The sequence below is a fragment of the Symsagittifera roscoffensis genome, chromosome 6 (assembly GCF_963678635.1).
Source record: "Symsagittifera roscoffensis chromosome 6, txSymRosc1.1, whole genome shotgun sequence".
Classification (NCBI taxonomy): Eukaryota; Metazoa; Xenacoelomorpha; order Acoela; family Convolutidae; genus Symsagittifera; species Symsagittifera roscoffensis.
The window spans coordinates 40,192,235-40,213,953 of record NC_087067.1 but is presented as its reverse complement, the minus strand read 5'-3'; the positions used below and the strand labels follow the sequence as shown (position 1 = coordinate 40,213,953).

Sequence of the window (21,719 nt, the reverse complement as noted above, 5' to 3'; positions counted from 1 at the left end):
TTCAAGGAAATCACTCATAGATTCATAGTTTATTACTGCTCATTCATCCTTTCGTTTAACTTCTGGGCAAAGTATTTCTTCTCTTGAAAGTTTTCACAGCCAAGGGAGTGGAATGCATAGTAATTTCACTTTCACAAGTCGCTGAAACATCTCCTTTAGCTACTTTTTCCTTCGGCTCTTCTGTTATAGCACTTAAATCGATTGCCGAAGGATCTGACCTTGACTGTTCTAGGGTCGAGTTTAACAACTGCAATATTTGACTTTCATCGGCTTGAGGAATAATTGACGATTTCGAGAAACTCTCCATGAAAAACTCCTCGTCTCCCTTTGGATCTCCTACACTTTCATCAGAAGACTGTTCAATTTCAAGTTCGTTGGGGTCATTAGAAGTATCAACAACAGAATTGTTTTCTGACCCAATAAATGACCTTTGACCTTTTCTAAAACTGGGCGTTGAATTAAATGATGACGAAACAAAACTCATGTCTGAACTTTCGAAGTCTTCTCCATTGTTAGTTTGATAATTTACTCTAACTAAGCCTTGCTCGACAAGTTTGAAATACTCAACAATTGGGTTTTTGATTTTCAGTTTATCGCACAGCTGTTGCGTGTATTCGTTGTTAGCTGCAGGTGGTTGAGGAACATTTAATCGAATGTGAGGATTTTTGCGTGGGTCGTAAGCCGGTACAGTCTAAAAAACATACAAATTGTTTTTGTCATTTTCAACTCAGCCATTTTTTGGTGCTAGTCTTATCTAGGTGCAAGAATGACTCTTAGCATAAATTCTTCGCGCAAACAACTCAACAAATTTTGGTTGAGTTCAACTTACCGAAAAACTAGAAAGTTATTGTTTTCAACAAATCTAAGTTCTAGAAAGAAAGTTGCCGAGATAAAATTTCAATATCGTAAACAGTTCACAGACTAGGAACAAATAATTTTCACATCACTCCGTGGATACGATTTTCATTCAGTAGCGAAGCCTCGCTCCGATCCGCTTTCAATGCCACACAACAAAGCATGGCAAAACACCCGAATGCAAATATCGAAACAAAAAACATAGCCAACAGGTAATTTGAACTCAAAACTGTCACTGAACTCACATCTTTGATTGACCAAAAAAATATATTTCGTTTTTTTTTTGAAGAATATTAAAAAAACACACCTTAAACTCTTCTTTGAATTTCCACATCTTGTAGGATTGACATCTTTTTGATAAAATTAGCAAAACTTGAGAAAACTGAACCAATAGATAATTATTTTATTCCGCTGGAAAAATCCTATTTTGAAATTTAAAATCAATCCCTTTATTGTCGCTAAATTTGTATTGTCTAATTGAAGAGCGTAATTTGTATTCATTTTGCCACTTCTTCCTGAAAATAGCGCAAGAAAACAGCACGACCTGTATAAGTGTCTTTGCATACAACCCTGTTAATTGAAACTTAATGATACCAGATCTCAATTGGTGAATTTAGTCATAATGAAAAAACTTCAAACAAAAGGGTTATTTCAAAAGCATAAAAATTCAAAATATGTCTGTTAGTTGACGAAAACACAAATTTGAGAAAAATGATTCAGTGAATTTGTCGGAAAAGTTGCTTAAATCGGAAAAAGTCTATCTCCGATCTGACAACACTTTTTAATCGCAAACGGGCGAGGAGCTCCGCATCCCTGGCGATACAAAGAAAGCGTAGCATTGCAAACTATTTAAAAAAATCGGTGAGATGGAAATAACAAAGTTGAAAAATCAACGTTTTTTGGAAATACGAAACATTCAAGATCAGAAAAACAGACGAGAAATGCAAACACTAGCCTTAAATAAGCTTTTAGTATTTCCCGAACGTTCACTAACCCCACAACAAGTGGTCAGGCATCAATTAATCTCAAACCAAAAATGGCAAAGGAAACATAAATTTTCTATCTAAAAAAAGCGAAAATTCTATCTCTGAAAAAAAACAGACGAGAAACAAAAGCACTAGCATTAAGCAAGCTTTTAGTATTTTCCAAACGTCCACTTAGCCGACAACACGAGGTTAGACGCCATTTAGTTCGAAAACAAAAAATGACCAAGGAAATTGTTGTCAAAAAAATTTTGAGCGAATAAAAGGTTAGAAAATTATTAAAAACAAGAATAGTCTTTTTTTTACCATTAAACCGATTTCAAAAAGGATCATTAAACCGGCAAAACAAGAGCCAAAATCATTTAGTCCGAATAAATATTCTAAGCGAAAAAAAAACAAAAAAACGGACTATTACCAGGAAAGTAGTAATTTTGAATAACTACAGAAATTAATCAATGGCACTTGAGACAGCAATGAAAAATGGTTAAAGTACAAAAAAGATTGTGGCGTGGCTACTACGCCGACAAAAAATCGGACAAAATAGAGTCCGACTAATTAATTTTTCCCAATTGGAATCGGATACGGATATTTTTCAATTTTCAAGTTCTGAAAAAATAGCATATATATTAGATAAGTTCTTTGCATTTTAAAAATATTTCATGATTCTCACTTTTTGCTTGAAATTAACCCAATTTGTGAAAATTGTATCAATGGGTAAATTTTATTTTTTGAAATTCATCGCATTTTAGCGGCTTCCTTTTCGTAAATGAAGAGCGCAAATTGCCTACTTTTTAGCAAATGAACTTGATATGTATCAACAAGATTTCGCTTTATCTTTCTTTGAATTGAAAACGGTTGGCGAAACTGAAATCATACAATCTAATGCTTTTTAAGCAAGTTTGATCACATTTCAGTCACTGATTTACATATGATTCATTTCTAAGTATGAATTTTCTTGTAAGCTTGAGAGAAAAATATGCCTGAAATTAACCAGAAAAACGCAGTTTTAATCCGGAGAAAAAGGTATGTTTATGACTTATCATTAAATTTTATTTAGGTTTTGACCTTAAGCGCGCAAGATTTTTCAAAACTGTGACTGAAACAAGCTACTTATGTTTTTTTTTTCAAATTAATCAGACAAAACATAGGTTAATTTTGACGTCTTTTGCTGAAAAAAACAAACATTTTTTAAACTTCCTTTTTAGACAATTTATCAACTTCTGTAGCAATCAAACAGAGTAAGCAAATGGACTTTGCAATTTCTCAAAAAAAAACTCTACGGACTCGGAAGATTTCTGACCAATCAAAAATTTGCTAATGCGTTTTCAATGTCACTCAGTATATAAGCGAAAATCACTTCATTTCTTTTTGTTTAGAAAAATTTGACAACATTTTTGCGCCATTTGCACTTTCTTACTGAAAAACAAAATTTCCCGTCCCTTTAGCAAATTATTTTCCCTCAGGGAAATAGAAAAAAAACTGACCTATTTTTAAACAAACCTTCAATTACGAATTTCAAAAAACAAACCGCCTTAATGCTCTTTGAATTTCAAGACAAATGTAAGATTGACATATCTTAACTCAATTTGAGAAAACTGGATCAATAAAAAAAGTTGTAATTCGCTGGAAATCAGAGAAATAAATTCCGCTGGAAATCAGAAAAATAAATTCCAATTTCGAAACTAGAAGTTGACCAAGTTTTTTGTGACCTGTAGCATTTTCAAGACTTTTTTCGTAAGTAAAGAGCCCAACTTAACTACCTTTGCCCAAATTGGATAAATACCTAGAAGCATTCATAAATGCATTAAAATTTATGAATGCAGATCTGTTATTAGAACATTTTATGACTTTTTCTTTAAAAAAAACACAACTGAAAAAAACACCAGGAGCTATAGTAGAATCATCACTATTATGTTCAATGACTCAAAAACCTAAAATGTGAAAAAATGCGTCAAAAAACAAGACGACCGAAACAAATTCCGTCTAAGTTAGTTGAAACTTGATGTGGTTTCACTTAAATGACAAAAATTACCTTTCTTCTCAGTTCATTTCGTTATTTCCATATCCACACAAGATTGATCGGTTGATGTGCAAGTTTTGCGTGTTCCAATCAAATTAAACATTGAAACCAAAAATGAAAAAAAAACTCTTTTTTATTTTTATTTTTGTGTTTCATGACCAACCAAAGCTTCATCACTAAAAAAGTAAATAGCCAGTAAATGAATCTTATATTTTGTCTCTTAAGGTTGTTGAGTTGATTAGTTGATAGAGGGAGACAATTATTTCAATTTTCCGAAAAGCAAAACTTTCAGACCGTCTTCCTCGGCACCCAAAATACTTTTTTTTTGGAATTGTTCATCATAGCATCTTTGCGAATCACAACTGAGCAGGCTATAGCATAATATATCTATCACTCGACTATCTGACATTTGCTTTTGGTACCTACAGCTGGATAATTTTTGGACACAGGTGTTTCTTCCACGCGCACATTCAGTGGTTTTATCAATGATTTTTTCAAGATTCAAACGCTTTCTTAAATGAGTGAAGCTTAAATGATTTAAAATTACTATTTATGTAATAAGCAACTTACTATTTTGAACGAGTTTTCTGCTATAATTAAATCATCTGATGACGGAAACGCTTCTCGTACACTATCTATACAAGATTTCATTTCTGATTGTTCAACTGGCACTTTCGGCATTTGCACTTGTGACGGGTAAACAGAAACAACTGGATCGGTGGCCTTCAGAATAGCCAGCCACTCGGGGTCGTGTCTCAGTAATATGTTTTCGGGAGTCCTCGGAATCTTTGACGGTAAGGTCAGCAATTGGACGAAAGGTCTGTTAGGTAGAACTTTGTCTAGAGCTAGGAATCGAGTTACCCTGCAACCGTTTATCGTGTTGTCAATCTAAACAGAGCCCGCAGATAGTTGGAAGAAAATTGTAAGACAGGGGCGAAACTGAGCTTCGCACCACTTGCGATACAACTAGACCTATCGAAATGAATGAAGAAAATTGTGAAAAAAAAACATGCCCAAACAATATGATGCAAAATCAGCACCGGAACAAAATTGACCAAGCGGTGACCAAGCCGAAAATACCTGAGCTGAAACTCTTCCAGCCTGACTATAAATCTAAAAAATTGTACGCCCCCCCCCCTTTCCCTCATAAAACACACAAACCCTTTTTTCGCGCACCAAATGACGAAAAACGAGACTACTAAGCCGACATAAAACAAGCCGAAACCTACTACGCCTGAAAAAAAGCAAAATGAAAAAAATGTTCAAGAAACCAAGTGGTAAAAATACATCCAACTTGAAAAAAGCAAAGGGAGCGTAAGAAACGTGTTTCCCTTGAAACTACCCAAAATTGGGTCACCGAGCCCATAAAAATTGGGCAAAAAAAGCCTAATCATATTTCGAAGAAAACAAAAAAAAATACGAAGTCAAGTAAAATTACAAATTTCAGGAGTAAATCAAACAGTAGAAGCAAGATTAAGTAATTGCGAGCAGCGAAAGAAAACGATTCCAATATGTGACAACTAAGACGAAAAAAGATGAGTAGAAAAATAATATTTCCCATCAATAAAAACAGGTCCTGGTCAGATTCGAACCCAGTACCTTTGCCATCCAAGGCGTACTCGCTGCCTCCAGGCTAAGTGGACCGAGAACGCTAAGTAGTTTGAATTATTTATAAAATAAGATGCCGCTAGAGATGATTGCAGAAGAGCCCTGCTACGGGGAAAAGTCTAGTACCCTATTGCAATACCCTAGCGTATCGCAAGGGTAAAGAACAAGGAAATCAAAAAAACGCTGATTGAAAATTTTTATCTCTAGTCTATCATCTTCATTCGTATACCTTTGGATAGATATAATTGACAATTATGTCTGGCAAAATTTTGATATGAATTGCATACCTTTCATATTTGTACAATTGAAGAAATAAATCTGTCTCCATATTTTTTATCTGCTGGAACTTCAGAAGTCCATTTTTGATACTAGAAGTCATTCACGTTTATAGTGACCTTTCCACTTTAGCTGTTTAACAAATGAAATGAACTTAGAAAATTAAAACTCAAACCGCGAAAAATCAAATTAAAAAAAAAATAACAAAAAATGATCAAGACCTTTATAAATGAAAATCATTTCAATCTTTTACACTTAAAAATCATTTTTTAACTTAACCAGATACAGCTTTTTTCATCCCAAGTCAAAACAATAATCTCAATCTTAATTCTTACTAAAAAATGAGACCATCCCAATTATGTAAAAATCGTTGAAATATCAGATCCAACATCACTTAGAATATCTAAGTTAACTTAAAATTACCAATAGTTTATGGTCAAACTTTGAAAAAATTGCGCGTAATTTTTCAAAAAATTAAATTATAACACAAGCCAAGCTGCGCTTCGCAAACACTAGCGAGAAACCGACAAAAAAAAACAGCTATAAGAAGAGGAACAAGATAAAATCCATGAAAATTAAAACTTTTGCCGTGGCCGAATCGATCCTACGATCAGGAGATTTAGAGTCCCCTGTCCTCGCATCTGCTCCACGGGCCCTTCACTAACACTGGAAAACTTCTGAACCCGAGGTTTTATTGTACTGTTGTTTGAAACTAATATTTTTTTTTTCGGTTCATTTGACGAATTTAAAATGCATCAATTGTGTTAACTTATTACTAAACGAATGTCAAAGCACATGCTATCACCAATTCGTAAAGGTGCCACAAAAAGTGGCATCAAAATTTGCTACTATGTTTGGGAAAAAATAATAGTTTTACTAATTCACTTCGCTCGCTAACGCTCACAAAAGTAATTATAACACTTGCGTATCACATGCAAGAAAATAAATTACAATCCGATGATTCTCACAGTTGGTATTTTCTGTTGCGGGTCTTCGTCGCCGTGAGGAAAAATGGCAGCGAATTTGACGTGTAAATGTGCTGCAAAGTAATAGGACGGTTTGACCGCTCTCAGAATTGCCAGATTGGCCTCACTCCCCAATTCGTTCTTGGCGATATCATCCGACAAAAACCCTAAACACACTCTAGAATTAGTACGAAATGTTCCGACCAGTTATCATTGCAAAGAGAAAAACCCATAGTTATCATTGCCATAGTTACCGAAGAGGAAAACCCAGTTATCATTGCAAAGAGACAGTGAATCGCATATTATGGAAAGCCAATCCAATATATTAATCACCTAAAACTATAAGATTCAGACTCGATTATCTCAACGGATAAAAGTTTTAGACTCCGAATCACAAAATAATTTTTATTAGACCCGATTTATATCAAACAGGAGCATACAGGAGCATAGTTGACAAAGAAGAAATGAGAAATTGTCAGTTAACTCAAGGAGACCGGAAAAAAAATCATTTTCGAGAGCTTCGGTAAACTACTTCAACAAGTAAGAGAGATACAATTTTTCAACAGGATGCGAAATGAAATTAGGAACTAACTTTTCTTCCTCAGAAGTTCCTGGGTGTTTCCGAAGTCATGGATTCCCAGCGGCCAGTCATGGCTGAAAAACAAATCGACATTTCCCCCATACTGTAGAAACCGGTACACTTCCAGACTACGCACGTGGTATGCGGTTCTCAAGGAGCGGTTGTCAAATGGGGGAAACTCGTGATGGTTTCTGTTGAAGTCTCTGTGATTGTAGATGCCCGATATCCCTGTAAAAATAATACCTAAATTATTGTACACAATTTATAGTAATTTTTCAAGATACCCGAACACAATACCAAAATGATTCATTCTGAAAATCATGCGGTGCAGAAATGATAAAAGCTGGAAGCTCAATTCAATACGACACACAGAGGCGAACCAGAGCTTTGAATTACTTGCAATACAAAATACAAGTTGAAAAGAAAAATATAAATATAACATAAGATACATAGTTCTTAATTTTTTTCAACCGTGCGGAAACAGATGAAACATTGGCAAACCGATAAATCGCACGAAACGAAGAAAAGTTTGTCATACGAGGAAAATAAATCTTTTTAAATCCAAAACTTTGTTCAAAACAATTTTGAACAAAAAAGAAAAGAAAGATCACAAAACATGAATCATCTAAGTCATTAATATGATGCATTGTATTGGAGAAACAAAAAAATGCTTTGCGATACGAAAATAAACTAATCTTTCAAACGTTAATAAAAATCATGCAAAAAATTGCTGATTAACACTAGCGAAGATGAGGATTGCACCACTTGTGATACCACAAACTGTAAGCTAGCATTCAGAAAACGAGAAGGATGCCTTTATGCTGGTCAGAACAATTGAAAAGAAGAGTGTTGGAAAACTACGAAAATTTCAAACATTTGTCTCGAAAGACGATCGAGATGAGGAAAATACAATAGTCGAGAAACGTAACTGTTAGCGCTAAAAAAACTAGTGGCAACTAGGCCAAAAATACTCGGGTAGACGTCAGTCCGAGATAAAAAAAAAGTTTCAAGACAGAGGCGAAGCTGGGCTTCGCAAACACTTGCGAGAACACGGCCAAAAAGCAGCTCAAGTAGCAATAAATACAAAAAGACGCAAGTTTGCATGTAACAAATCGTAAAGCATAAAGCCACATTATGTTTAAATTATGCATTTAAAAAAATTGCGATATATTGCGTTAGAAAATTTCTGAAATTGAGTTTTCGTTATTGTTATGCTGCTTGAAACAAATCACGTTTTTCGGTTTATTTGATGAACTAAAACAGGCGAAGCTGCTCGCAAAAACAAGCTAGAAAAATACAAAAGAAAGAGCTCTAAACTGGCAAAACAAAGTGAAATAACGATAAGATAAAAACACAACTTGAAAATTTTTTTGTTGAGATTAGGAATATCACGTTCTCACATCTGCTCTACGACCACTGTTAATTTTACTAACATTAGCCACCAATTAAGCAGCTACCGCTTTTAATAAACTAGCAAGGTTATGCAGCAAAAACTTTGAATGCTCCAGAATGCTGAAGGCCCAGCTAATGCTGAATCTAGCTGTTCTAATATGTTGAATCATATTTTAAATCATATTTTTTACTGGTAAGGAAATGCGTAATTTTCAAAGTTTAAAAAATGGATTTCACGCTAAACCCTATTGTTCCTCTGCTCAAGTAAGGGATAAAGTGCGTATTTAAAGAATAACACTACTACTCGCTCTTTAAATTGAAGTCTTTATCTCAGATTTGGCTGGGCAGCTTTCAAAAAAGTCAAAAGGATTCCAAAAATCGATCAATTTTTCCTACATCCATAAATTTTTCTCTAGTAAAGCATGGGAATAGCCTCTGCTTGCCACACCATGATTTCTAGATTGAAGATTTCCGCGTCCTAATTGTGTAGATTGAGTCCTTAACATCAGATTTAGCAAGACGTTTTCGAGAATAGTGACGATATTTATTTTTTAAAAAGGTAAAATTTAAAAAGGAATTTTTCCGAATTCTATTACAGCTTTTTTATTTTAAGAAACAGAGTAAACAGATTACGCAGACGAAATCCAAGCGCCATGTTAATTTAAACACAGAGCCGAAAATGCACTTCGCATACATAAGCAAAAATATGACCGATAACGCACGCTACTGGGAAAAACTGAATGAGTAGAACATTGAGTCTTCAAAAATTTCTTAATTGACGAACGCCAATTACGAGCCTACATAACTGCTAAGTGATACATGCCAATTATGACCCATTAGCAGTGCCGGTCAATTTGAAAAAGAGAAATTTACCAACTAACATAGAGCGGATTTACCAACTCAATTTATAGAGCGGACGCATTTTAACTAGTAAACGAAAAAGTTCATTAAAAACATCCGACACTGCCCAGGTTCGAACCCTCATAATTTGTTGCGGGTATCCTTCCCTACCTCTACGCTACAGATCCATGATACCTTTAGGCTAAAGTGCTTTTTGTAATAAAATAGTCTGTGTTAATTGGCTGTACTGAATAGCTGGTTATTGGCTGTAATGAATAGCTGGTTATTGATCAAAATGAACACTTTCAAAATCACACAAGCTTTGCTTGTTTACAAAATGAACACCAATATTTGCGTCTTAGGTTGGAAAAAAGAGAGTTCATATTATCACACAAGCTATGCTTGTGTAATCAACTATCAACCTCAAATTCAACAGTTGGGTTTTTGAAACTGGCGAAATTTCAAAAATTGCACATTTTCTAAGGCAATACTTTGTTAACGGCAGGGTATAGCCGCTTGCCCAGGTAAAATTCGCACTAATGATTTTATTTTTTGGTTAAACCACTAATCTCCGATTTTGCAGGGTAGTTTTTGAGAAAAAATATGTTTTAAAAATTAACCAAAATGTCATAAAATGAGCTTGTTTAAGACTATAACTTTTTTCTACTGAATTTCGGTAATAGCCGCTTGAGAACAGGATATCCCATAAATGGTTGTTTTGATTGTTCATCTCTGATTTGCGCATATAATATTTGAGGAAATGAAAAAGTCCACAGAAGTGCGCAAAAAATCCCCTACTGAAAATTTCGAAGGCCGTAGAACCTGTAAATAACGTATGTACGAAATATGCAGGCACCTAGAAGAGCAGCCTGTTTTCCATTGATACAATTTTTATGAAAACCGGCTGAGTGGTTTTTGAGAAAAAATGACATTTCTGCGAAAAAAGCAAAAAAAATGTCCATGCGTTCCAAAAAACAACGAAAAACAACAAATCTCATACATTTTCATAATATATTTTTATTGAACTAGGACCTAACACTAGCCAGAAATAAAGCAGCAACTTATTCTATTAAATTGTTTATGCTTAAATAAGCCTATTAAATTGAAATATACCAAATTTGCCACCAAATGAGCACTTTTGTTTGCGACTTGGGTTAGAAAAAAAAGAAGGTCCTTCTAATACATCGCTTCATAAGTTTGAAAATCAAAATATATACGCCCGCTCCCACTCTCCGGAAATACAAAACTATAAGAATAAGTTTTCCTTTCAAACAACGCAAAAACAAATGTGTAAGTCAATAGAGTTGAAGCCGAATAAACAAATTCAAACAAAAACCTTGTACTGTTCGTAAATACAATATTGCATAAGAACAGGCATACATATTAATCAAACTAACAATTCGTAAGCTAGGCCGAAAATTCGGAAGCTAAGCCATGAAGCTGAAAAATACTCAGAAATAATCAATATCGAAACCCTAGAGATAGCATTTACCAGGAGCGAGCAGTCTTATTTATGCAGTGAAAATTTAAAAAATTTATCTCTGCTTAATTAAGCCGTTAAAAATTAGTTTTAGTTGCGTATTGCTAAGTTTTGGAGCTTTTTAGCGCCATTTTGGTTATCAAAAAAATTAATAAACTTCTGAAAAAAAATTTTTTGAAGGATTTTTTGTTTTTATTGTCAATTTTCTACAGAAATTGTTGTCCAATTTGGCTATTTTAATATGACTGATAAATATAACTAAGCTCTAGCTTACGCTCAGTTCCTTTTATCATACCAAGCAAAAAAACGACAATAATTCATACACAGAGGCAAAGCTGTGCTTCGCAAACACTTAGGAGAACACGACCAAAAAGCAGCTCTATCAAGTGGAGAAATAGGCCTCGAATTAGCAAAAACTCGGCTACGAGTCGGGTTCATAACTACGACCTAGCAAATTTGAGTCTCACGCACTAAGCACTCAGACATGGATGCCTAAAATCCCCAAAAACTAGCCACCAATAACGCAGCTACATATGCTAAAAAATTGCAATTCGATGCAGCAAGAGTAGCATCAAATACAAAAAGACAGTTTTGCATGTAATAAATTGGAAAGCATAAAGCATAATTAGGTATAAATTATGCATTTTTAAAAAATTGCTCAATACATTGAGCTGGAAAATTTCTAAAATCGAACTTTTTATCATTGTACTGCTGTTTGAAACCAATAACTTTTTTCGGTTCATGTGAGGAATTAAAAATGCATCAACTTTGTTAAACTTTTACTAATCAAATGTCAAAGCACATATGACATTATACTGCTACTGCAGCCTACCGATTCAAAAGTGCCACCAAAAGTAGCACTTTTAATTACGACTTAGGTTGGAAAACAAAGAAAGTTCATACTAATACACTTTGCTTTGCAAATGTAAAAAAATTTCTATTTTTAGGACTATGGCCGGAACATTCTGTGCTACTTGCACAGTAACCCGCTGTGCTTCTTCCTATTTGCTATTGCTTCCTAATCACAAGCGTAAAAATTAAAATTCTGTCGAAAGATTGTGGCATATGACCGTCATAAGAGACATAAAAACCTAAATCAGCAACTGCACGTTCAAAACAGATTTGTAGGAAAAGTTATTCAATCGTAAAGTCTAGCTCCCGGCTTTTCCTTTGTTGGTTCTTAAAACCAAGAATTAGGTAACTCTACCTGCTATCGTGATACCGCAGAAATTGACAACTCCCGCCCAGCCCATGTAGTAAATATTGGGAGCGACCCAGCCGCCGTAAGGGAGTTCTGCCAGGTAGTTGCTAGCCTCATGATTTCCGCCCACAAACAGAGTCAAAACGGGCGCGCGTTTTTCACCTAAAGCGTTTTGATTACATTTGTTGTTTTTGCAGATAAGAAGATATTTATCTTAACTTAACCAAAAAGCCCTGTTCACAGACATTTGTACTTCAAAGAGCATTCTTTCTTTAATGCAAATTTTCAACTAATCATGACAGCGTACCGCATCAAAAACCGCATTCGATTTTGAGAAGAACTGAAAATTATTCAAGACCAGTAAACCAGTGGACGTTTATTTTTTCAAGCTAAATGGTAGTTGTTGCTGTGGTTTTGGATTGGATTTGCAGCTACTGATAGAATGTTTCCCAGTTGAGTTCATTATAAATTCTTCGTAGTTCTACAAGCGATACTGAAATCAACACTTTCTCAACTTTTAAATTACCTGAATAATATTTATAAAACGTATTCATCTTTCTGTATTTCGGCGGACATGCCAAACAGGCCAGATCTTGTTCATTTCGCACAGACTGGAAATCACCACAGATGATCAGCAGGTCTACACAACTTCCCTCCTCTTGTGATATTCTATTTACAGTGTTGTATATTTGGTCAAGCTCACCATGGCAACATCCTTCCACTACGATATTTAGGAAACTATTGCTAGATGTGGGAACTGACGTTGCATACATAATCTGAATTCAACCGAATCGTCGATTTGAAAAGCAATATATTGACTTTACGACGTTACGATAATAACAGGTACACTTTCCATCATTTCAACGAGACAAACACGCTACTGAGAGAAATCCACTTGACATTACCAGTACGTTATTTTTCCTCAGGAACGAGTACAAACTCAATTTTTTTCTCTCGTAAGTCGTGAATCTAGCTCAAGTTACATACACCAAAAAAATTTAATTAGCACCAATCTGCAATCTGATGCGCGTACAAAAATTCAAAGCTCAATTCGGTCAAGAAAAATTAGATTCTTTCTGAGAAAAACTGTCCAAACTCTATATTTTCTTTAACAAGACTGAGACTTGCTGTAGTTTCCGTTGAATCCTCTGATCCAAAATATTCGGTCTTCCAAATTGGAACCTTGGCTTTGATCAACGTCATCAGCTCCTTAAAATCAACACGCGCTTTCAACGAAATAGGTGAACGCTCAACAAGATGTTCTTGGTCAAAAACTCACATCTACTCCTTTTAAGCTGTCTGTGCGATGCGGCGAGGAGACAGCAACGACAATGGAAGGTTCTCCCAAGTCAACTTTTCCAGTTTTATGATGTATATAAATAGATCTAAATATAACCAAAAACAAGAATAGACGGTTGCTGTGCATGAAGCTCAGAAAGTTCCATCTAGAAACTTTTTTTTGCAAATTGTAATGTTTTTTGCTCGTTCGGCTGACAGCGGACCTGAACGAAAGCCTAGAAAAAATATACATTCGATAATACGCGTAGGATACTCATATTTGACAACGTTGTATCAAACAAATTATCAAAAAACTTTTTTTCAAAATTTTAGCAGAATTTGTTCTGTCATTTTTAAAGATTTTTCAGTTTTCAAGTCTCCAAAAACTAGTATTCCTGGATTAAAATTCGCTATCACTCGAAATTAGACCAAATCAAAAATTATAAACCGGTTTTTCTCTACATTGCAGGGATTTTTTGGAAATTTTTTTCAAGTTTTGAATCACCGCTGCAAGGAATTTTATATGATATGTCACTCATTTCCGACGATTGTTTTACCTGTTTTTAGGTGAACAACAAAAAAACACACCCCGATACAAAGTTCCTCCCCACTTTCAGTGGTCGGAACAGCAACTTGCTGTCCAAACTTAGTTTCATTTGAATGGAAATCCAAAAAAGCTTCAAAGACCAAACAAAACTCATTGTAAATTAAAGACTCAAAATATCGCGTCCATTCTCGGTGAAGTCAAAATGTTACTAGGATGAGTAGAGCCTTAACCTAAATCTGCCTATAAACCGCTCAACTGATCCGTTGTTGATTATTACCTGATTGCATATTTAGTCATTGAAAGTTGACACAAGCGATGTAACTCTTTCAGCGCCATTTCATGAAAGCAATCGTAAATAAGAAACTTTGTTTTCAAACCCGAATTATCAGCTTTGCTATCCTCGCGGGTAAATCCAAGAAAAGTAACAATTGCTCCACAAGATTTATCAGCTACCCAACGAACAGCGCGATCAACATTCACATCTTCTTGATTTACCATTACATTAATGAGATTATCACCCATTTTATAGCTAACTGATCTGAAATCCCAGTGCATTACTTATGCCTATGCGTTTATAATAATGGTAACTATTCTTTGCAGCCCAACTACCATACCTGTCCCATTGTTACGAAATCAAAAACAACCAAGAAAAAAAAACAGACTCGTACTGAAGCGAAGACCGTAAACTGACAAATAAAGAGAATCATTTTATGATGGCTATCCTTTTCAAATATTATAGCCTTTGAAGTTCAGAACACGGCCTGTCCTAGCACTGGAATTTTTGTAAAGTAAGCTGTAAGAATTTGAGCACATGTACTGAGAAACCCAAGGAGGGTAGCATTCTTAAACAGAGAACCTCCCTCGCAGTACAGGTTGCGAATGCTACATATGTGGGTCCACCAGTGCTGCCTTCTCGCGATGAACACGAGTGACTACAGTCATCTCTGATGACACCACGCAACCCTCCGTTTCAATTGCAGGCTCCAACCGGGTTTTTGTTTTCGGAGCAGCCAAGGTCGGATGGGCTGCTCAGTCTATTAATCCTCATTTTAATTTTACGTGCCGACATCAGTCACCAGTGGATATCTGCAGACTTGCAAACTTAAACTAACAGCGACGAAATACTACTGACCCAATTGTATTAGAAACCACAACGTGCCCCTTTCCAGTTCTACTCCTTCCGAACTGTCAAGTTAATTTGAGGAAACTTGGAGGATTCTAAATGTATTTCAACGTTTTCACAAATAGTCAGGAATTTTACAATTAACTAATCTGAATGACGAAAACCCATCAAGTCAAAACTATTATTACCAAAATGTGGCATCAATTTTGGTTTCAAACCATCATGTTAAACCATCCATTTAAACCATCCATTCAAACCATCATGTTAAACCATCATGTTAAACATCAAAAACGCATTCTGAATTTTTTCAATTGACTAAGAGTATTTTTAATCTCTGGCATAAAACAAAACTTGCTCACTTGAGTATCTAATTCAAAATTTCGATTGGTAATTAGATTTGAAGGTCGAAAGTATCATAGTAACCGAGGTTACAATCAGAAGTCCTGTGACATTCGACCAGATTTCGAATTTTTAGCAGTGAACCTTCCGAGTTAGTGATTTTGAAGGATTAACGACGTTATTCGGATGATTAGTAGAACGGTGAAGGTCAAGATATTCTAGTATTTTGAAATTTTGAGAAACGTCAGAAACGGCCATTTTGGCAGAAAAGCTGCAAAGCAACAGAACAACATTAGTGGCGATTGCGAGAAGAACGGAAATAGTGATTAAGAAACGACAACGAATCACGGAGTTGACAGAAAACGTTCCGAGTTGCAACTATTGTGTCGGTACAATAGTTGCAAGGCCGTTGCGAACAACGGTGAAGGGTGGAAGACAGCCTTCCGGGTTACGGAGAAGTCAAGTTTAACGTGCTTGATTCAGTGGATTCAAGAATCCGGAAGGGTTTCGGGACTGAGACTTTTACCACTTTATATAAACTTTTAGCTTCCTGTCATGTCCTGAAATGAATTTAATTAACAACTGGATTCATTTTGATAAAGATGAGAAGCTAGGAGTTGGGGGAAAGGGTTGATCCATCTTCGATGGAGATGATGATTTTTATCTACTGAACAAAAACAATAATAATTCAATAAATAGTAGTAGCCCTGTTTTTAGGAGTGACCTCGTGGTCTGGGGATACTGAGACCCAGCCAGGAGCTCACTATTCCTGCATGTAATTAAGTTAATTTGAGTGTTTTGACCGAAGCCGAAAGCAGTAACGTTTTTTGTCGACCCGATGTTAGAAAAGACCACCGAAAGTACTGGCTTGGTAGAGACGGTGAAAAGCATATAAAGCTCTGTTTAGACGTTAGCCAGTCGTCTTAGGACTTAGTTTTATTTTCCGTCGATATGTATCTTCCGGGCGAATGTTACATACATGTTTTTATGGCGCACCTGGGTGTTATTCTTTTTTAACATCATGACCGGCAGAACCGTTAACGAGCACTCCGCGCCGAGCGGATGCTCACATTAACACCCTTAATAGGCCTAAACCGCCGGGGCGGAAGGGTAGTTCGGAACGCGGAAGCCTTCTGGATTACCGTGAATAGGTTTTTAACCTAGTTAAGACCGAAAATTCACGAACCAGGAAGGGTGGGGGGATTCGCGGTCCCGTCATCTCCTGAATGGTTTGTGACCAAAAGCACTTAAAGATATATATAAAACCAAACAAAAAGTAGTATAGTACCCAAGAAAACAAAAAACATAAAAAATAACCGAAAAAACCAAAAACAGTAAAAAAAAAATGTAAAAAATCAGTAGAAATCATCCCCCCAGACAAGATGTGATCCGACCCTCCCGTTTGTTGTTGATAGATATATTGTTGTTACAGGCATTTAAATCAGTCAGGATCATTACGATCAGTTTTGTAGCCCGTTTGTGAGGCTTGTACTGTAGGGTTATTTGAGCATTTAAGCACGTTAATGATAAATTGCGCTCAATCCGGAAGGGTCAGCTGATTTGCGCTCAATTCGGAATGGTCTTGGGAGGAGACTGATCCGGCAAGCAGTACAAGGAGCAACAAGAAGGGGCTCAACGACAACAGCAATCGACTGTTGGGTATCGTTAACAAGTTTTGTATCCCTTTTGGTACAAAAAGTAAGATAGTAATCTGTGGGGGGCTCGACAGTGCTGCACTGTAGTGACCCTTCACCGAACTGCGAATATCCGTTTTAAGCACCTTAATTCGGATATTAAACAAACCTGGAGGGGTATACTATTACTAATATTATTACTAGTATAGCCTATATTATTACTCTTATACCGTTTTTCAGTGAAAAACACAGAAAGCAGACCGGTTTTTAGGGTCAAAATAGCAATATTTTGATCCCCCCACAAGTCGCGATTTTTGAGATATCGATATTTTTTGAAACGGAAAAAAGCGCTAACTAGTGTGTTACATCGTAACTGCACTACCATAATAGATAGAACCGGTTAAGTTTAGTTCGAAAGTGGTTGCAACTATTTTGGTACCGAAAACCGAAATTTCGTGATTTTTGAGAAAACGAAACAATATAAATTTAGAAAATGTTTTGAAATTTTTGAGTTAGAACAGTAAAAATAGTTGTTCGGACAACGTCCACTAGTGAACCTACAAGTTTTAAAACCAGCTAGCCGAAAGCCTTCCGGGTTTTAGAGAAATCGAACTTAACGTGTTTGATTTGGTGGATTCATCAATCCGGAGGGGTACAGGTAGCATAGTTTTTCGCAAATTTTTTCAACTAAAGCGTTTGAGATCGGGTCTTTTGCATTGAACTAGAAGAATATAGGCCTTCTGAGCTCGGATCAATAATTTTTAGGTCGAAAGGACCAGATTTGCGGAAAAAGTTAGGCGGAACCTATAAGAGAGAAATTTTTTGACTTTAGAAAAAAGACGTTTTGGTTATTAACTTTGGAACAACTGGGCATATCGAGTTGATCTTGGTAGCAATAGATCAGAAATTAGCTGAGCTTAATGATAGGGACAAAAGTTTTTCAAAAAAAAGTAAGCGTGAAAAGTTTATGAGATTGTTTTTAGCAAATTCACCAATTTGGGAGGGGTAGACCCTCCACGTTTTATAAATTTTTTTTAGGAAAGCCCTTACACCCCTCCCAAAAGGTAACAGCGGTTGAAGAGAGTAATTTTAGGCTGTTCTAGACAAAAATGGAAGGCTAAAGGCACAGGAAAACCTTAATTGAGCCGAAGTTAGGCTAGCGATAAGACCCTTCACCGTTAGCGTGAATTGTCAAATAAGGGGCTTAACTTCAATCCGGAAGGGTCTAGGAAAGGTTCACATACCCTTCCTAGTTAATTTAAAAAGAAAAATTGCATCGGAGAACGTATCCGGAGGGGTATAGGTTGAAAGAAGGAAATCTCCGAAAAGCTACTATTGCAAACCAGAGGGCTCCCAATCCGGAGGGGTCTTATATTTGCTAATTCGGAGGGGTCCCAATCCGGAGGGGTCTTATATTTGCTAATTCAGAGGGGTCCCAATCCGGAGGGGTTTTATATCTACTAACTCAGAGGGGTCCAAATCCGGAGGGGTCTAGATTTTGTTAGTCCGGAAGGGTCCAATTTGTGCCAATCCGGAGGGGTATTATTTTATTAAAGGACTTAGGTAGGCGGAAGAAGGACTAAAGTGTGAGGTATTAGGTTATTAGCAGACAGGCTAGGAATCAGTGATTGCACTGGTAACTTGCCTTTCAATAAAAACCAGACCAAAACAAAACAGGTCCGAACTCGGATATTCGCGACACTAAGTCTAAACTAAAAAGAGCGTGATTCATTGGTGTGGATTGCAACATAATACGTTTTTGTGAAAAGTGACTGCCCTGAGGATTTTAGTAGGTCTAGCTTGGGCGGTCCGAAGGCGGATAGGTAACACAGTACTCGGTGGGTGCAATAGACGCCCACTTGAGAAAATTACTGCCTTCAAAGTTTTGTCTGTTTGGTGCAGCACCGAGCAGGGAAAGCTTTTTCTTTAAAAGACAAGTTCGACTATTCTACTGCGACCGACTAAAAGTACATTACGCATACGTTTTTTATATAGAGATATTCATATTCTGTCATTATATATATATATGTTTATATATTTTTTTTTGTTCTTGATTTTAAATCTACATAAACTGTGCTTGATTGGGTAGTGAGTCCACTATCTTTTAAATTGACTGATAACATCATATTGTGCTAGTTTTCAAATCCTACGACCGATAATCGGTCAGTGTGAATAAATTTTATACAAACTGCACTCTGAGAACATACAGGGATTCGTGGTCACTATTTAATAGAATCTTGCGAAATTTATTGTGTTGTGTCATTTTTATTGGTAATAAAACTATAAGGTCACCAGCAATCAAACTAAGTGTATAGGCATCAAGAAGTGACAAATAGAGAATGAGTCTAGACAAGTCAAGGATACTTAAACGAGGCAATAGCTCTAGGAAATTCATACCTGAAAAGCAAAGAAAAACGATGACCGATCCTTTTGTGGATTGGATCAAACGAGCCCGGACCGACAAAGGGGGGACGGTTTCAGGCAGAATGGTTGAAACAAGGAGTCAGAAGACCTCAGAAGAGCGAAAAGAACTGTTAGAAGTGGAGGTCAATACGGACCATGCCATGAACGACAACGAGGAAGTACATGGACTGGAAGGGAAAGGCAGAAGGCTGGCGAGTGAATCTACTCCGGTAGAACAAGGCCATGATTTTGCCACTTCCGCCGGGACATTGGATCGAGAGGAGATGTCGGAACTGTCCGAAATCTCAACTGAAATAGCGGCAACTAGAAGATCTCCAACAGACAACACTATGATGGCAGGCGGAACTGAGAAACAAACAACGTCATCATCGTTCTCAGAAAGAATGAGGAACACCTTAGGAAACATTTTTCCATTCACCATGGGAGGAGACGCAGGAAATGAAGGTGAATCCCAGGAGGAGGAGGACGAAGAAGAGCAAGGGGACTTTGGGTCTCAAGTCAGCCTCAATAGTTCGACCCAGGAGAATGAGGCATATGTCGGAAGAGAGACTGGAACCATGGACAAATTTGGTGTGGTGACAACGATAAGCAAAGAGGCAAACACACCGGGCCAGTCGAGAGGCTTCGCGATTATGACAAATTCAGAGCCGCAAACTGGAGAGAGTGGAAACAGAGGGCTAGGCAACGCATTGGCGAATCCTGAGGTGGATAATGAAAAGACGTCGAGGCAGAGAGTCAAGGCCCGGATCTCGACCAGCACGAAGCTACCTGGGACCGACAGGGTTACACCGCCACTAGTGACGCCCCTCGTGGATAATGGAGCAGCACTAGAAGAAGCCTTAAACAACATAGTGGACAGTTTAGGAGAACAAAATGAACAGATGTCCATAAGAATGAGTGAACTAGAAAAGGCAGTTCACATTGAAAGAGAAAGTCTGCGGGAAGAAATAAACCGCAATAGACAAGAAGTTGGCAGGAGCGAAAAATGCTTAAAAGAAAGAACAGACGAGCATATGGCGAAGAATTTGTCGCGAATGACAAGAGAAGCGGAACAGCGAGAGTTACGCTTAAGAGACGACATGGAGAAGTAAAGAGTGCAGCAAGAGCAGTCTCTTGGGACTCTTGACACAAAGATAGACGCGATGATGGAGAGGCGAACTCAGGCTATCATGGATAGGTTGGACGGGCTACTAAGCAGCAAGAGTGGACCAAAAGAAGGAGAACCGAACTCGGGAGGTCCCAGCAGGGAGCCGAGGGTGAACTTCAATGAACATCAAAAGAGGAAGACGTATGGATCCAATAGAGGCAGGGGCAGTTCATCAGGCTATGCCACAAGGGGTAATGGAACATGGGGCCCGAACAATAGAGCAAGTTCAACGGGGAACAGACAGACCTCTAATGAACGACCAACGCGAGGCACACATGCGACTGGGAGAAGTGATTCCGGTAACAGGGGGCATGCGAGCCCGGGGAGGAGTCATGTGGGCCAAGCGGGAAACACTCACGGCGATTCGGATTGCAGGGATGCACCGCATACAGAGCCTTTGACGAGGTGTGAGGACACTCAGGCGGGACACTCAAGGGATGCTACGGCAATGGCCACAGCATTTGAACCCCTAAACAGGTCTTTGGAGACATTCCTTACAAGGTTATCCAGAACCAATGAACGCAGTGAGAAGTCCAGAAGAGTCTTTAAGAAACCAAGATGCTATAAAGATGAATCTGATGGCTGTATTCATACCTGGATAGAGGTAATGAAGCTGCATTTCGAGGAAGAGGACTTGTCGGAGAGACAGGAATGCAGTGCGCTCACCAGCAACTTGGAAGGGACAGCCCTGAACTGTGTCATGGCCAAGAAGCAATATCAGCGTGACACAGCTGAGAAAATCTTCGAGATTTTGTTAAACCGTTTCGGATCAGGGGTGCAGGGGCACCAAGCGATGATGCGCTTCGAGAAACGGAGGCAACGAGAAGATGAAACGATAGACAAGTTTCTCGATGACTTGGAAATGCTGAGAAGACGCAGCCAACCGGATGAGTCAAACCGAAGGATGAACCTGGCCGTAGCCTCAAAATTCATCGATGGTGTGATGAATGATGAACTTCGAACGATGCTAGCAACGCATTACACACCACTATCAACCAATGCCCCAACACCAGAGGAGTTGAGGCTC

At 37.4% G+C, this 21,719-nt stretch overlaps 3 protein-coding genes across 3 annotated transcripts in view; all 3 read right to left on the bottom strand.

The window, feature by feature from the left end:
• The window catches only part of LOC134848254 (uncharacterized), a 74,903-nt gene that overhangs the window by 12,733 nt on the left and 40,451 nt on the right, over positions 1 to 21,719 (bottom strand). The window lies entirely within an intron of this gene.
• Positions 1 to 21,719, bottom strand: part of LOC134848252 (NADH-ubiquinone oxidoreductase 75 kDa subunit, mitochondrial-like) — a 103,310-nt gene that overhangs the window by 41,141 nt on the left and 40,450 nt on the right. The window lies entirely within an intron of this gene.
• LOC134848739 (uncharacterized) lies at positions 56 to 12,973 on the bottom strand. The gene is made up of 6 exons (XM_063866250.1): positions 12,727 to 12,973; positions 12,207 to 12,362; positions 7,300 to 7,515; positions 6,711 to 6,874; positions 4,429 to 4,746; positions 56 to 691 (listed from the first exon to the last, which is right to left on the bottom strand). Exons 1-6 carry the CDS (start codon positions 12,971 to 12,973, stop codon positions 56 to 58), a joined length of 1,737 nt encoding a protein of 578 aa, XP_063722320.1.

Coding starts and splice junctions, on each gene's coding strand:
- LOC134848739 (XM_063866250.1), bottom strand. CDS start 12,973: ATGTATGCAACGTCAGTTCCCACATCTAGCAATAGTTTCCTAAATATC. Junction 12,363..12,726: donor GTTTTATAAATATTATTCAG/GTAATTTAAAAG, acceptor AAAACGCTTTAG/GTGAAAAACGCGCGCCCGTT. Junction 4,747..6,710: donor CGCAACAGAAAATACCAACT/GTGAGAATCATC, acceptor GGCTCTGTTTAG/ATTGACAACACGATAAACGG.